Source organism: Salmo salar, chromosome 02 (genome assembly GCF_965601325.2).
Source record: "Salmo salar chromosome 02, fSalSal1, whole genome shotgun sequence".
In the NCBI taxonomy this organism is placed as follows: Eukaryota; Metazoa; Chordata; class Actinopteri; order Salmoniformes; family Salmonidae; genus Salmo; species Salmo salar.
In genome coordinates, this window is record NC_138292.1 from 98,622,501 (window position 1) to 98,640,000 (window position 17,500).

General features: G+C 43.6%; 1 protein-coding gene across 1 annotated transcript in view; it reads left to right on the forward strand.

Moving 5' to 3' along the window:
- The window catches only part of LOC106595370 (fascin), a 21,508-nt gene that overhangs the window by 1,449 nt on the left and 2,559 nt on the right, over positions 1-17,500 (forward strand). Inside the window, exons 2-7 of the mRNA XM_045712486.2 lie at positions 952-1,002; positions 3,468-3,879; positions 8,903-9,065; positions 11,168-11,289; positions 11,458-11,628; positions 13,756-17,500. The exon at positions 13,756-17,500 is cut by the window's right edge and continues 2,559 nt beyond it. Of these exons, the coding sequence (XP_045568442.1) occupies positions 952-1,002; positions 3,468-3,879; positions 8,903-9,065; positions 11,168-11,289; positions 11,458-11,628; positions 13,756-13,961 (1,125 nt within the window). The 3' untranslated portion in view covers positions 13,962-17,500. The remainder of the gene's footprint in view (positions 1-951; positions 1,003-3,467; positions 3,880-8,902; positions 9,066-11,167; positions 11,290-11,457; positions 11,629-13,755) is intronic.

The window sequence follows — 17,500 nt, forward strand, 5'->3', positions numbered from 1 at the left end:
TGTGTGTGTGTGTGTGTGTGTGTGTCTATAGCCTGTAAGTGCTTGTGTTTATGTGCAGTGTTGAGGAGTAGTGAGTTAACTCCATTTTGAAGTAGCTTGGTAGTAGCTGAACTAAATTCAAATATAGTAGTAGTGTTTTCAGTAGTTAATTACTGTTTTAGCATGTAGCAGTGTAGCTAACTACTGGAACTACACACTACTGTTTTACCATGTAGCGGTATAGCTAACTACACACTACTGTTTTAGCATGTAGCGGTATAGCTAACTACTGGAACTACACACTACTGTTTTAGCATGTAGCGGTATAGCTAACTACACACTACTGTTTTACCATGTAGCGGTATAGCTAACTACACACTACTGTTTTAGCATGTAGCGGTATAGCTAACTACTGGAACTACACACTACTGTTTTAGCATGTAGCGGTATAGCTAACTACACACTACTGTTTAACCATGTAGCGGTATAGCTAACTACACACTACTGTTTTACCATGTAGTGGTATAGCTAACTACACACTACTGTTTTAGCATGTAGCGGTGTAGCTAACTACTGGAACTACACACTACTGGTTTAGCATGTAGCGGTGTAGCTAACTACTGGAACTACACACTACTGTTTAACCATGTAGCGGTCTAAATAAAGACTCCTTGGTCTCTGCATTGACTCCCTGTCTAAATAAAGACTCCTTGGTCTCTGCATTGACTCCCTGTCTAAATAAAGACTCCTTGGTCTCTGCATTGACTCCCTGTCTAAATAAAGACTCCTTGTTCTCAGCATTGACTCCCTGTCTCTAAATAGGGGCCGCTAAAATGTTTTGGTCGCTGTGTGTGGGGGGTGACAGGATGTGTGTGTATAAACAGGATGTGTGTATAAACAGGATGTGTGTGTAAACAGGATGTGTGTATAAACAGGATGTGTGTATAAACAGGATGTGTGTGTGTGTTCCAGACAGTATCAGCAGCAGAGAAGTGGTGTGTCCACCTGGCCATGCATCCCCAGGTAACTAACACACACACACGCACACACACACACACACACACACACACACACACACACACACACACACACACACACACACACACACACACACACACACACACACACACACACACACACACACACACCCCAGGTAACTAACACACACACCTACATACATACATACATACATACATACATACATACATACATACATACATACATACATACATACATACATACATACATACATACATACATACATACATACATACATACATACATACAGTTGAAGTCGGAAGTTTACATACACCTTAGCCAAATACATTTAAACTCAGTTTTTCACAATTCCGGACATTTAATCCCAGTAAAAATTCCCTGTTTTAGTTCAGTTAGGATCACCACTTTATTTTAAGAATGTGAAATGTCAGAATAATAGTAGAGAGAATGATTTATTTCAGCTTTTATTTCTTTCATCACATTCCCAGTGGGTCAGAAGTTTAAATACACTCAATAAGTATTTGGTAGCATTGCCTTTAAATGGTTTAACTTGGGTCAAACGTTTCAGGGTAGCCTTCCACAACCTTTCCACAATAAGTTGGGTGAATTTTGGCCCATTCCTCCTGACAGAGCTGGTGTAACTGAGGCAGGTTTGTAGGCCTCCTTGCTCACACACGCTTTTTCAGTTCTGCCCACAAATTTTCTATAGGATTGAGGTCAGAGCTTTGTGATGGCCACTCCAATACCTTGACTTTGTTGTCCTTAAGCCATTTTGCCACAACTTTGGAAGTATGCTTGGGGTCATTGTCCATTTGGAAGACCCATTTACGACCAAGCTTTAACTTCATGACTGATGTCTTGAGATGTTGCTTCAATATATCCACATCATTTTCCATCCTCATGATGCCATCTATTTTGTGAAGTGCACCAGTCCCTCCTGCAGCAAAGCATGCCACAAAATGATGCTGCCACCCCCGTGCTTCACGGTTGGGATAGTGTTCTTCGGCTTGCAAGCCTCCCCCTTTTTCCTCCAAACATAACGATGGTCATTATGGCCAAACAGTTCTATTTTTGTTTCATCAGACCAGAGGACATTTCTCCAAAAAGTACAATCTTTGTCCCCATGTGCAGTTGCAAACCGTAGTCTGGCTTTTTTTATGGCGGTTTTGAAGCAGTGGCTTCTTCCTTGCTGAGCGGATTTTCAGGTTATGTCGTTATAGGGACTCTGTCGCGACTACCGCCGAAGTCGGTCCCTCTCCTTGTTCGGGGCGGCGTTCGGCGGTCGACGTCAACGGTCTTCTAGCCATCGCCGATCCACCTTTCATTTTCCATTTGTTTTGTCTTGTTTTCCCCACACACCTGGTTTACATTTCCCTCATTACTTGTCGTGTATTTAACCCTCTGTTCCCCCACCCCATGTCTGTGTGTGAAATTGTTTATTGTCGAGGTTTGCACGCTTCCGGCTGGTTTGCGCCGGGTTTTGTTTTTATTACCCCGTGCTTTGTGGCAGCCGATACTTTGTACTTGGGTTTTGTACTTTGTGCTGCCTTACTTGTTTTCGTTGGGCATTTGTTTCTGTGACGCGGTTGCATTCTGTGCATTATGATTGCCTCAGTAAAGTTCTTCTTTGTTCACTCATCTCTGCTCTCCTGCGTCCGACTTCCAAGCAACAGCTACACCCATCACCCCTTGATAGACTCGTTTTACTGCGGATATAGATACTTTTGTACCAGTTTCCTCCAGCATCTTCACAAGGTCCTTTGCTGTTGTTCTGGGATTGATTTGCACTTTTCACACCAAAGTACGTTCATCTCTAGGAGACAGAAAGTGTCTCCTTCCTGAGCGGTATGACGGCTGCGTGGTCCCATGGTGTTTATACTTGTTTGTACAGATGAACGTGGTACCTTCAGACGTTTGGAAATTGCTCCCAAGGACGAACCAGACTTGTGGAGGTCTACAATTATTTTTCTGAGTTCTTGGCAGATTTCTTTTGATTTTCCTATGATGTCAAGCAAAGAGGCACTGAGTTTGAAGGTAGGCCTTGAAAATACATCCACAGGTACACCTCCAATTGACTCAAATTATGTCAATTAGCCTATCAGAAGCTTCTAAAGCCATGACGTCATTTTCTGGAATTTTCCAAGCTGTTTAAAGGCACAGTCAACTTTAGTGTATGTAAAGTTCTGACCCACTGGAATTGTGATACAGTGAATTATAAGGGAAATAAATTGTCTGTAAACAATTGTCGGAAAAAGTTACTTGTGTCATGTCATGCAAAAAGTAGACGTCCTAACCGACTTGCCAAAACTATAGTTTGTTATTAACAAGAAATTTGTGTAGTGGTTGAAAAAAACGAGTTTCAATGACTCCTACATAAGTGTATGTAAACCTTCGACTTCAACTGTCCATACATACATACATAGATACATACATACATACATATATACATACATCACCACCCTGCCTTTAACCCCTCCCCCTCCCCCCAGGTGAACCTGTTCAGCCTAACCAGGAAGCGGTATGCCCACCTGACCTTTAACCCCGATCACTCTGAGGTCTCTATAGACCGCGACGTCCCGTGGGGGGTCGACTCCCTGATCACCCTGGTGTTCCTGGACCAACGTTACCACCTGCAGACGTCTGATAACCGCTTTCTGAAGAACGACGGCAGCCTGGAGGCCGCGCCGGACAAGACCACCGGATACACGCTGGAGTTCCGCTCCGGGAAGGTGGCGTTCAGGGATTGTTCCGGGCGTTACCTGGCTCCGTCGGGTCCCAGCGGGACCATGAAGAGCGGGAAGAACAGCCGCGTGGGGAAGGATGAGATGTTCTCTCTGGAGCAGAGTCACCCTCAGGTGGTTCTCACCGCCGGCAACGAGAGGAACGTCTCCACCAGGCAAGGTAGGACCATCGCAACCTTACTAGAACCTTACCAGGCAATATAGGAGCAACACAACCTTACTAGAACCTTACCAGGCAATATAGGAGCAACACAACCTTACTAGAACCTCACCAGGCAATATAGGAGCAACACAACCTTACTAGAACCTTACCAGGCAATATAGGAGCAACACAACCTTACTAGAACCTTACCAGGCAATATAGGAGCAACACAACCTTACTAGAACCTTACCAGGCAATATAGGAGCAACACAACCTTACTAGAACCTTACCAGGCAATATAGGAGCAACACAACCTTAGTGTAACCTTACTAGAACCTTACCAGGGAAGATAGGAGCAACACAACCTTAGTGGAACCTTACTAGAACCTTACCAGGGAAGATAGGAGCAACACAACCTTGGTGGAACCTTACTAGAACCTCACCAGGCAATATAGGACCAACACAGCCTTAGTTTAACCTTACTAGAACCTTACAAGGGAAGAACAACAACAACCTAGAACTAGAGCCTTGTAGAACCTTTCCAGAACATCCACCGGGCAAAGTAGGACACGCAGAACGTGAACGAGGTGATATCTATAACGGGTAGTAGCTAAACAGAATTGACCTCATCTCTTCAAATGGCTCATAACTTTTAAAGGAACAAGAATGAGTTTTTTACACAATACAGGAAGTTCCAGTAGAGTATTTCTAGTCTGATGAAGAAGAGGATGAAGAACCGTGACCCTTTTTATTTCAACGTCTGTGAGGACCTAAAACGACACATATCTACCAATCACGAGCTGAGGTTTCTGGGAAGGGGTTGATGCTTCCTCTGGAACAGGACAGGAAAGAGGAGAGGAACTCTTTCCACATTTCCCTGGTGACGTCACTTCCTGTTCCTCTCTCAGCTGGGAGAGAGAGAGGGGGGTAGGAGGACTCAGACAGGGTCAGATTAGAGTCTCCTCTCTCAGCTGGGAGAGAGAGAGAGGGGGGGTAAATTAGGGGCTCCTACCTTCTCTTCCCCTCCTCCTCCTCCTCCTCTTTCCTCCTCCTCTGCCCCTCCTCCTCCTCCCCAGCTCCTCTTTCCTCCTCCTCCTCCTCCTCTTCCTCCTCCTCCTCTACCCCTCCTCCTCCTCCTCCTCCTCTTCCCCTCCTCCTCCTCCTCCTCCTCCTCCCCTCCTCCTCCTCCTCCTCCTCTTCCCCTCCTCCTCCTCCTGCTTCTCCTCCTCTTTCCTCCTCCTCCTCTTTCCTCCTCCTCCTCTTTCCTCTTCCTCTTCCTCCTCCTCCTCCTCTGTCCTCTTCCTCTTCCTCCTCCTCCTCCTCCTCCTCTTTCCTCCTCCTCCTTCTCTTCCTCCTCATCCTCCTCCTCCTCATCCTCCTCCTCCTCTTTCCTCCTCCTCCTCCTCCTCTTTCCTCCTCCTCCTCCTCCTCTTCCCCTCCTCCTCCTCCTGCTCCTCCTCCTCTTTCCTCCTCCTCCTCTTTCCTCCTCCTCCTCCTCCTCTTTCCTCCTCCTCCTCCTCCTCTTCCCCTCCTCCTCCTCCTGCTCCTCCTCCTCTTTCCTCCTCCTCCTCTTTCCTCCTCCTCCTCTTTCCTCCTCCTCTTCCTCCTCCTCCTCTTTCCTCTTCCTCTTCCTCCTCCTCCTCCTCCTCCTCCTCTTTCCTCCTCCTCCTCCTCTTCCTCCTCATCGTCCTCCTCCTCTTTCCTCCTCCTCCTCCTCCTCCTCCTCTTTCCTCCTCCTCCTCCTCCTCTTCCTCCTCCTCCTCCTCTTTCCTCCTCCTCCTCCTCCTCCTCCTCCTCCCGAGCTTCTCTTTCCTCCCCTCCTTCTCTTTTCCTCCCCTCCTCCGCCCTGCAGCATGTGTTTTCCATCTGCCCCCCTTTCTCTTCCTCCCATTTTCTCTGTTTCAGTCTCTCTCTCTCTGCCCTTTTTTCTCTGTCCCCACCTCACCACTGAACACATTTTTTCCGCAGAAATTCTATCCGACCTTTGTGGTCGGTCCCAGTTTAGAAACTGTGTCTCTGTGTGTGTGTCTCTCTGTGTGTGTGTGTGTGTGTGTGTGTGTGTGTGTGTGTGTGTGTGTGTGTGTGTGTGTGTGTGTGTGTGTGTGTGTGTGTGTGTGTGTGTGTGTGTGAGGGGGGATGGGGTTAGAAAAGCCTAAGTCAGCAACTACTTTGAGAAAACTAAACGAGGGAGGAGAGGAGCAAAGAGATCTGCAGACTGAGAGAGATTCAGAGGAGAAACGGGAGAGAGACTCAGAGGAGAAAAGGGGAGAGAGACTCAGAGGAGAAAAGGGGAGAGAGACTCAGAGGAGAAAAGGGGGGAGAGACTCAGAGGAGAAAAGGGGAGAGAGACTCAGAGGAGAAAAGGGGAGAGAGACTCAGAGGAGAGAGACTCAGAGGAGAAAAGGGGAGAGAGACTCAGAGGAGAAAAGGGGAGAGAGACTCAGTGGAGAAAAGGGGAGAGAGACTCAGAGGAGAAAAGAGGAGAGAGACTCAGAGGAGAAAAGGGGAGAGAGACTCAAAGGAGAAAAGGGGAGAGAGACTCAGAGGAGAAAAGAGGAGAGAGACTCAGAGGAGACGAGAACAAGGCTGGAGATCACTCTGTCATGCTGATTGAGTTCGAATAACAGACTGGAAGCTTCAAAAGGAGGGTGGTGCTTGGAATCATTGTTTTTCCTCTGTCAACCATGGTTACCTGCAAGGAAACACGTGCCGTCATCATTGCTTTGCACAAAAAGGGCCTCACAGGCAAGGATATTGCTGCCAGTAAGATTGCACCTAAATCAACCATTTATCGGATCATCAAGAACTTCAAGGAGAGCGGTTCAATTGTTGTGAAGAAGGCTTCAGGGCGCCCAAGAAAGTCCAGCAAGCGCCAGGACCGTCTCCTAAAGTTGATTCAGCTGCGGGATCGGGGCACCACCAGTACAGAGCTTGCTCAGGAATGGCAGCAGGCAGGTGTGAGTGCATCTGCACGTACAGTGAGGTGAAGACTTTTGGAGGACGGCCTGGTGTCAAGAAGGGCAGCAAAGAAGCCACTTTTCTCCAAGAAAAACATCAGGGACAGACTGATATTCTGCAAAAGGTACAGGGATTGGACTGCTGAGGACTGGGGTAAAGTCATTTTCTCTGATGAATCCCCTTTCCAACCATCCAGGAACAGTTTGGTGACGAACAATGCCTTTTCCAGCATGATGGAGCACCTTGCCATAAGGCAAAAGTGATAACAAAGTGGCTCGGGGAACAAAACATCGATATTTTGGATCCATGGCCAGGAAACTCCCCAGACCTTAATCCCATTGAGAACTTGTGGTCAATCCTCAAGAGGCGGGTGGACAAACAAAAACCCATAAATTCTGACAAACTCCAAGCATTGATTATGCAAGAATAGGCTGCCATCAGTCAGGATGTGGCCCAGAAGTTAATTGACAGCATGCCAGGGCGGATTGCAGAGGTCTTGGAAAAAGAAGGGTCAACACTGCAAATATTGACTCTTTGCATCAACTTCTTGTAATTGTCAATAAAAGCCTTTGACACTTATGAAATGCTTGTAATTATACTTCAGTATTCTGTTGTAACATCTGACAAAAATATCTAAAGACACTGAAGCAGAAAACTTTGCAGAAATTAATATTTGTGTCTTTCTCAAAACTTTTGGCCACGACTGTATGTGTCGAACTGCTTTGCTTTATCTTGGCCAGGTTGTAAATTGGACAGTGCAGTTAGATTATATCCAATATCAGATATGCCAATATCAGATATGTCTATGTCCCGGGAAATGTTCTTGTTACTTACAACCTCGTGCTAATCGCATTAGTGTACGTTAGCTCAACCGTCCCGTGGAAGGGACACCAATCCCGAAGAAGTTTGAGAGAGAGAGAGAGAGACAGAGAGAGACAGAGACAGAGAGACAGAGAGAGAGAGAGAGACAGAGAGAGACAGAGACACAGAGACAGAGAGACAGAGAGACAGAGCGAGAGAGAGACATTCCTCTTTGCTTATTTGAGCTGTTCTTGCTATAATATGGACTTGGTCTTTTACCAAATAGGTCTATCTTCTGTATACCAACCGCTACCTTGTCACAACACAACTGATTGGCCCAAACGAATTAAGAAGGAAAGAAATTCCACAAATTAACTTTTTAACAAGGCACACCTGTTAATTGAAATGCATTCCAGGTGACTACTTCATAAAGCTGGTTGAGAGAATGCCAAAAGTGTGCAAAGGGTGGCTATTTTGAAGAATCTAAAATACATTTTGATTTGTTTTAACACTTTTTTTTGGTAACTACATGATTCCCTAATTTCATAGTTTTGATGTCTACACTATTATTCTACAATGTAGAAAATAGTAAAAATAAAGAAAAACCCTGGAATGAGTAGGTGTGTCCAAACTGTTGACGTGTACAGAATGTATGTTGGGTATTAGTGAGTGATCTACTAGTATAGACTGGTACTGTATATCTAGTATATGATGGGTATTAGTGAGTGATCTACTAGTATAGACTGGTACTGTATATCTAATATATGATGGGTATTAGTGAGTGATCTACTAGTATAGACTGGTACTGTATATCTCATACATGATGGGTATTAGTGAGTGATCTACTAGTATAGACTGGTACTGTATATCTAATATATGATGGGTATTAGTGAGTGATCTACTAGTATAGACTGGTACTGTATATCTAATATATGATGGGTATTAGTGAGTGATCTACTAGTATAGACTGGTACTGTATATCTAGTATATGATGGGTATTAGTGAGTGATCTACTAGTATAGACTGGTACTGTATATCTAATATATGATGGGTATTAGTGAGTGATCTACTAGTATAGACTGGTACTGTTTAACTAATATATGATGGGTATTAGTGAGTGATCTACTAGTATAGACTGGTACTGTATATCTAATATATGATGGGTATTAGTGAGTGATCTACTAGTATAGACTGGTACTGTATATTTAATATATGATGGGTATTAGTGAGTGATCTAGTATAGACTGTATGATATCTTTGACTCCTCCCCACCTGATCCCAGGCATGGACCTTTCGGCCAATCAGGACGAGGAAGGTGACCAGGAAGTGTTCCAGGTGGAGATGAGTCGTGATACAGGAAACAGGAAGTGTGCGTTCCGGACCGCTGCAGGGAAGTACTGGACCCTGACCTCCACCGGAGGACTGCAGTGTACCGCATCCACTAAGTAATACACTGTACACACTAATACACACTAATACACACTAATACACACTACACACACTATACACACTAATACACAATAATACACACTAATACACACTATACACACTAATACACACTAATACACACTAATATACAATAATACACACTATACACAGTAATACACACTAATACACACTAATACACACTAATATACACTAATACACACAATACACACTATACACACTAATACACACTAATATACACTAATACACACTATACACACTACACACACTATACACACTGTACACACTAATTCACACTACACACACTATACACACTATACACACTGTACACACTAATACACACTACACACACTAATACACACTATACACACTAATATACACTATACACACTATACACACTATACACTATACACACTATACACACACTATACACACTAATACACACTATATACACTATACACTACACACTATAAACACACTATACACACTATACACACTATACACACTATACACTATACACACTATACACACTATACACACTATACACACACTATACACACTATACACACTAATACACACTATATACACTATACACACTACACACACTACACACACTATACACACTATACACACTATACACTATACACACTATACACACTATACACACTATACACACACTATACACACACTATACACACTATACACCCTATACACACTATACACACTATACACACTATACACACTAATACACACTAATACACACTGCACACACTATACACACTATACACACTAATACACACTAATACACAGTATACACACTATACACACTATACACACTAATACACACTAATACACACTATACACACTAATACACACTATACACTATACACACTAAGTAATACACTATACACACTAAAACACACTATATACACTATACAAACTACACACAATATACACTATACACACTACACACTATACACACTATACACACTAATACACTATATACACTATACACACTATACACTATACACAATATACACACTAATACACACTATATACACTATACACACTATACACACTACACACACTAATACACACTATACACTATATACACTATACACACTATACACACTAATACACTATACACACTATACACTATACACACTATACACACTATACACACACTATACACACTATACACTATACACACACTATACACACACTATACACACACTATACATACACTATATACACTATACATTATATACACTATACACACTATACACACTAATACACTATACACACTATACACTATACACACTAAGCACACTACACACACACTATACACACAAAACACACTATACACACTATATACACTATATACACTACATACACTTTACACTACATACACTATACACACTACATACACTATATACACTACATACATTATATACACTACATACACTTTACACACAAAACACACTATACACACTACACACACTGTATACACTATATACACTATATACACTACATACACTATATACACTACATACACTATATACACTACATACACTATACACACAAAACACACACTACACACTATACACACTATACACACTACATACACTATACACACTATATACACTATACACACTACACACACTACACACACTATACACTATACACACTATACACTATACACACTATACACACTATACACACACTACACACTATACACACTACACACTATACACACTATACACACTATACACACTATACACACTATACACACTATACACTATACACACTACACACTATACACACTATACACACTATACACTATACACACTACACACTATACACACTATACACACTATACACTACACACACTACACACTATACACTACACACACTACACACTATACACACTATACACACTACACACACAGACTCTCTACCTGCGTCTCAGAACCTCTTAACGAAATATGTTATTTTAACTGTGTGTGTGTGTGTGTGTGTGTGTGTGTGTGTGTGTGTGTGTGTGTGTGTGTGTGTGTGTGTGTGTGTGTGTGTGTGTGTGTGTGTGTGTGTGTGTGTGTAGATCAGCTAACAGCCATTTTGACCTGGAGTGGTGTGACGGGAAGGTTTCCCTCAAAGCCTCCAACGGGAAATACGTCGCCGCCAAGAGGAACGGACAACTGGCCGCCACCGTCGACACCGCAGGTTAGTCCGTCGCCGCGGATATCGTCGCCGTAACCACGGCCGCAGCGACCTAGCGACTCTCGTCAATCAATCAACTATTCATTAACTCATCAAACCAATCAGCTAATCAAAATCAGTGTTCGATCTGTTTCCTTCCTTCCTGTTTTATTTTTTTTTTTTTTTCTCCAGGGGAGGCGGAGCAGTTCCTGATGAAGCTTATCAACCGGCCAATCATAGTCCTCCGTGGAGAACACGGTTTCATCGGCTGTCGTAAGGTCGGCACGGGAACGCTGGATTCGAACCGGTCCTCTTACGACGTCTTCCGGCTGGAGTTTAAAGATGGAGGCTACAGCCTCCGAGGTAAACAAACACCTACACAGGGCCCAGACGGAGACTACAGCCTCCGAGGTAAACACACACCTACACAGGGCCCAGACGGAGACTACAGCCTCCGAGGTAAACAGACCTACACAGGGCCCAGACGGAGACTACACTCCTCCGAGGTAAACACACACCTACACAGGGCCCAGACGGAGACTACAGCCTCCGAGGTAAACACACACCTACACAGGGCCCAGACGGAGACTACAGCCTCCGAGGTAAACACACACCTACACAGGGCCCAGACGGAGACTACAGCCTCTGAGGTAAACAGACCTACACAGGGCCCAGACGGAGACTACACTCCTCCGAGGTAAACACACACCTACACAGGGCCCAGACGGAGACTACAGCCTCCGAGGTAAACAGACCTACACAGGGCCCAGACGGAGACTACAGCCTCCGAGGTAAACAAACACCTACACAGGGCCCAGACGGAGACTACACTCCTCCGAGGTAAACACACACCAACACAGGGCCCAGACGGAGACTACAGCCTCCGAGGTAAACAGACCTACACAGGGCCCAGACGGAGACTACAGCCTCCGAGGTAAACACACACCTACACAGGGCCCAGACGGAGACTACAGCCTCCGAGGTAAACAAACACCTACACAGGGCCCAGACGCAGACTACAGCCTCCGAGGTAAACACACACCTACACAGGGCCCAGACGGAGACTACAGCCTCCGAGGTAAACACACACCTACACAGGGCCCAGATGGAGACTACAGCCTCCGAGGGTAAACACACACCTACACAGGGCCCAGACGGAGACTACAGCCTCCGAGGTAAACACACACCTACACAGGGCCCAGACGGAGACTACAGCCTCCGAGGTAAACACACACCTACACAGGGCCCAGACGGAGACTACAGCCTCCGAGGTAAACACACACCTACACAGGGCCCAGACGGAGACTACAGCCTCCGAGGTAAACACACACCTACACAGGGCCCAGACGGAGGCTACAGCCTCCGAGGTAAACACACACCTACACAGGGCCCAGACGGAGACTACAGCCTCCGAGGTAAACACACACCTACACAGGGCCCAGACGGAGACTACAGCCTCCGAGGTAAACACTCACCTACACAGGGCCCAGACGGAGACTACAGCCTCTGAGGTAAACACACACCTACACAGGGCCCAGACGGAGACTACAGCCTCCGAGGTAAACACACACCTACACAGGGCCCAGACGGAGACTACAGCCTCCGAGGTAAACACACACCTACCCAGGGCCCAGACGGAGACTACAGCCTCCGAGGTAAACACACACCTACACAGGGCCCAGACGGAGACTACAGCCTCCGAGGTAAACACACACCTACACAGGGCCCAGACGGAGACTACAGCCTCCGAGGTAAACACACACCTACACAGGGCCCAGACGGAGACTACAGCCTCCGAGGTAAACAGACACCTACACAGGGCTCCAGGAAAATATATTTTATTTGTTGCCTGAGTCCGTTTTTTCATATTTTTTTTTCTCCCAAATTCTGTTTTCTTTGTTTTGTTTTTTTCCAGGTTTCCGTTTTTCCCCTTTTCTGTTTTTTTTTACAGGAAAAACTACTTTTATTATATGTTTTAAGTCCACAACAATGCTTAAATCACATCGGTAGACTGCTTTCAAGGTCTGGATATTTTTTGTTCTTTTTTGTTGTTAAATATAAAAACATTTGGGGTAACTTTATAATTCCAGTGCCCAGCAGATCATGTGAGCTGAGTTCATCTCGCCATAAACCACTCCATCGCTCCATGTCCTTTCCTACTGCTCGGAGCTGAGTTCATCTCTCCATAAACTGCTCCATGTCCTTTCCTACTGCTCGGGGGCTGAGCTCATCTCTCCATAAACCACTCCATCGCTCCATGTCCTTTCCTACTGCTCGGGGGCTGAGTTCATCTCTCCATAAACCGCTCCATCGCTCCATGTCCTTTCTTACTGCTCGGGCTAAAAACCACTCCACGCTCACGAGGGGGGGGGGGGGGGGCTGTTCTGAGAACTTCAAATTGAGGCTGTTCTGAGAACAAAAGGGGTGCAACTAAATATTAGGAAGTTGTTCCTAATCTTTTGGTATAATCTCTGTCTCCTTCCTCTCTAGATTCACTGGGGAAGTTCTGGTGCGTGGGGGAAGAGTCCGCAGTGGTTTGCAGCGGGGACACGCCCACCTACTTCCTGTTTGAGCTGTGTGACTACAACAAGATGGCGGTTCGAGCGCCGGGGGGGCGGTACCTTAAAGGAGACCACGCTGGTGTTCTAAAGGCCAACGCTGAAGGGGTGGACAACGCAACACTCTGGGAGTACTGACCGCTCTATAAAGTTTAACATACATCATTCTGGGTAACTTCAATTAACCCCACTGTAGAAATCCTTTAAATAAGTATACTCCGTCTGTTATGACTTTATATGGGCAAATGGAATGTATAGAATAAAAAGGAAGGTTTCAGACCTTCCTAAGTCTAAGGGTGAGTTTTATCCTCCCTGAGTCTGAGGGTGAGTTTTTAACCTTCCTGAGTCTGAGGGTGGGTTTTAATCTCCCTGAGTCTGAGGGTGGGTTTTTAACCTTCCTGAGTCTGAGGGTGGGTTTTAATCTCCCTGAGTCTGAGGGTGGATTTTTAACCTTCCTGAGTCTGAGGGTGGGTTTTTAACCTCCTTGAATCTGAGGGTGGGTTTTTATCCTCCCTGAATCTGAGGGTGGGTTTTTAACCTCCATAAGTCTGAACTTTAACTTAACTTAACTCACCACCCAGGGCCTTTTACTTGTGACATGTAGTTAAATGCACTAAAGAGGAACCAATGGGTTCATAATGAAGATACAAACCTCCAGAGTCCTTTTTAAATGTGTCCGTTTTCAGAGGATAAAGAAACGAACATTAAAAAAAAAAAAAACTGCATAGTTATAGAACACTAACAAAATGGAAGAAAATGAAACGGAATCTACAAGAACCAAATATCATTCCCTATAAACAAAAACACTATGGAAGAATCCTTGGATAGCTTTTCACAATTCACAGGCATATGTTGGTCCGCATGGAAAACTAAAGGTATTTTCATGACAGAATCAACATTTTTTTAAAAGCAATTACAATTTAAACATGCAACTTTAAAAAAGTTTATATCGCCAAATGTCTATTTTATTTATTATTATTATTTTTTTGGACATCAGAGCAACCTTGAGAGAATCTTAATTGAGTCAGAAAATTATGTTCATATGATAGGGAAGATGTACACTACTGGTCAAAAGTTTTACAACACCTACTCATTCAAGGGTTTTTCTTTATTTTTTTTTACTATTTTCTACATTGTATAATAATAGTGAAGACATCAACACTATGAAATAACACATATGGAATGATGTAGTAACCAAAAAAGTGAGGAGGAAGAGGAGGAAGATGACCCGGCCTCAACCAAACTGAGATGGTTTGGGATGAGTCGAACCGCAGACTGAAGGAAAAAAGCAGCCAACAAGTGCTCAGCATATGAGGGAACTCCTTCAAGACTGTTGGAAAAACATTCCAGGTGAAGCTGGTTGAGAGAATGCCAAGAGTGTGCAAAGCTGTCATCAAGCCAAAGGGTGGCTATTTGAATTATTTCAAATATAAAATATATTTAGATAACACTTTTCTTGTTTACTACATGATTCCTTATGTGTTATTTCATAGTTTTGACATCTTCACTATTATTCTACAATAAGGGAAGGAGGGAGGAGGATGAGGGGAGGAAGGAGGATGAGGGGGGAGGGGAGGGGAGGGGGAGACATATGGGGTGTGTATAGTAGCAGTGGGAACATGTGGGTCTGAGAGGAAGTGATGTCATTGGTGTTTGGTAACATTAGGGGTCTGTTTGGGGTCTTTGTTTACGCGTGTTGTTATTGTAAAATTCTATTTAAAAAATGAAAACACTCACACTTTACAGTTAACAGTTATACACTTTACAGTTAACACTCACACTTTACATTTATACACTTTACAGTTATACACTCACAGTTTACAGTTATACACTTTACAGTTATACAGTTTACAGTTATACACTTTACAGTTAACACACACTATACAGTTAACAATTTACAGTTAACGCTCACACTTTACAGTTATACAGTTTACAGTTATACACTTTACAGTTATACACTTTACAGATATACACTTTACAGTTAACACTCACACTTTAGAGTTATACACTTTCCAGTTAACACTCATAGTTAACACTCACACTTTACAGTTAACACTCACACTATACAGTTATATACTTTACAGTTATACACTCACACTTTACAGGTAACACTCATAGTTAACACTCACACTTTACAGTTAACACTCACACTTTACAGTTATACACTTTACAGTTATACACTTTACAGTTATACACTTTACAGTTAACACTCACACTTTACAGTTAACACTTTACAGTTAACACTCACACTTTACAGTTATACACTCATAGTTAACACTCACACTTTACAGTTATACACTTTACAGTTAACACTCACACTTTACAGTTAACACTTTACAGTTAACACTCACACTTTACAGTTATACACTCATAGTTAACACTCACACTTTACAGTTATACACTTTACAGTTATACACTTTACAGTTAACACTCACACTTTAGAGTTATACACCTTCCAGTTAACACTCATAGTTAACACTCAAACATCAAAACATCAATATACACAGGTAGTGCCACATTATAGTCCAACTGTATGGCTCTGTTGTATTGAGGAAACTGTAGTTTCCTAATGTCCCTGGGCCTCTACGGCTGTATATATGGGGCTAAATATAGGGGCTATATGGGGCTAAATATAGGGTCTATATGGGGCTAAATATAGGGGCTACGTGGGGCTAAATATAGGGGCTATATGGGGCTAAATATAGGGGCTATATGGGGCTAAATATAGGGGCTATATGGGCTAAATATAGGGCTATATGGGGCTAAATATAGGGGCTATATGGGCTAAATATAGGGGCTATATGGGGCTAAATATAGGGGCTATATGGGGCTAAATATAGGGGCTATATGGGGCTAAATATAGGGGCTATATGGTGCTAAATAGAGGGGCTATATGGGGCTAAATATAGGGGCTATATGGAGCTAAATATAGGGGCTATATGGGGATAAATATAGGAGCTATATGGGGCTAAATATAGGGGCTATATGGGGCTATATAGGGGCTATATGGGGCTAAATATAGGGGTTATATGGGGCTAAATATAGGGGCTATATGGGGCTAAATATAGGGGCTATATGAGGCTAAATATAGGGGCTATATGGAGCTAAATATATGGGCTATATGGGGATAAATATAGGAGCTATATGGGGCTAAATATAGGGGCTATATGGGGCTATATAGGGGCTATATGGGGCTAAATATAGGGGTTATATGGGGCTAAATAGAGGGGCTATATGGGGCTAAATATAGGGGCTATATGGAGCTAAATATAGGGGCTATATGGGGATAAATATAGGAGCTATATGGGGCTAAATATAGGGGCTATATGGGGCTAAATATAGGGGCTATATGGGGCTAAATATAGGGGCTATATGTGGCTAAATATAGGGGCTATATGGGGCTAAATATAGGGGCTATATGGGGCTAAATATAGGGGCTATATGGGGCTAAATATAGGGGCTATATGGGGCTAAATATAGGGGCTATATGGGGCAAAATATAGGGGCTATATGGGGCTAAATATAGGGGCTATATGTGGCTAAATATAGGGGCTATATGGGGCTAAATATAGGGGCTATATGGGGCTAATACTGGAAACCCCCTAACTGGAAATGATCACATCTTGAATGCTATAGGTTTACTCTCTGCCTTAAATGAGTCAGCTGGGATCTGAAAA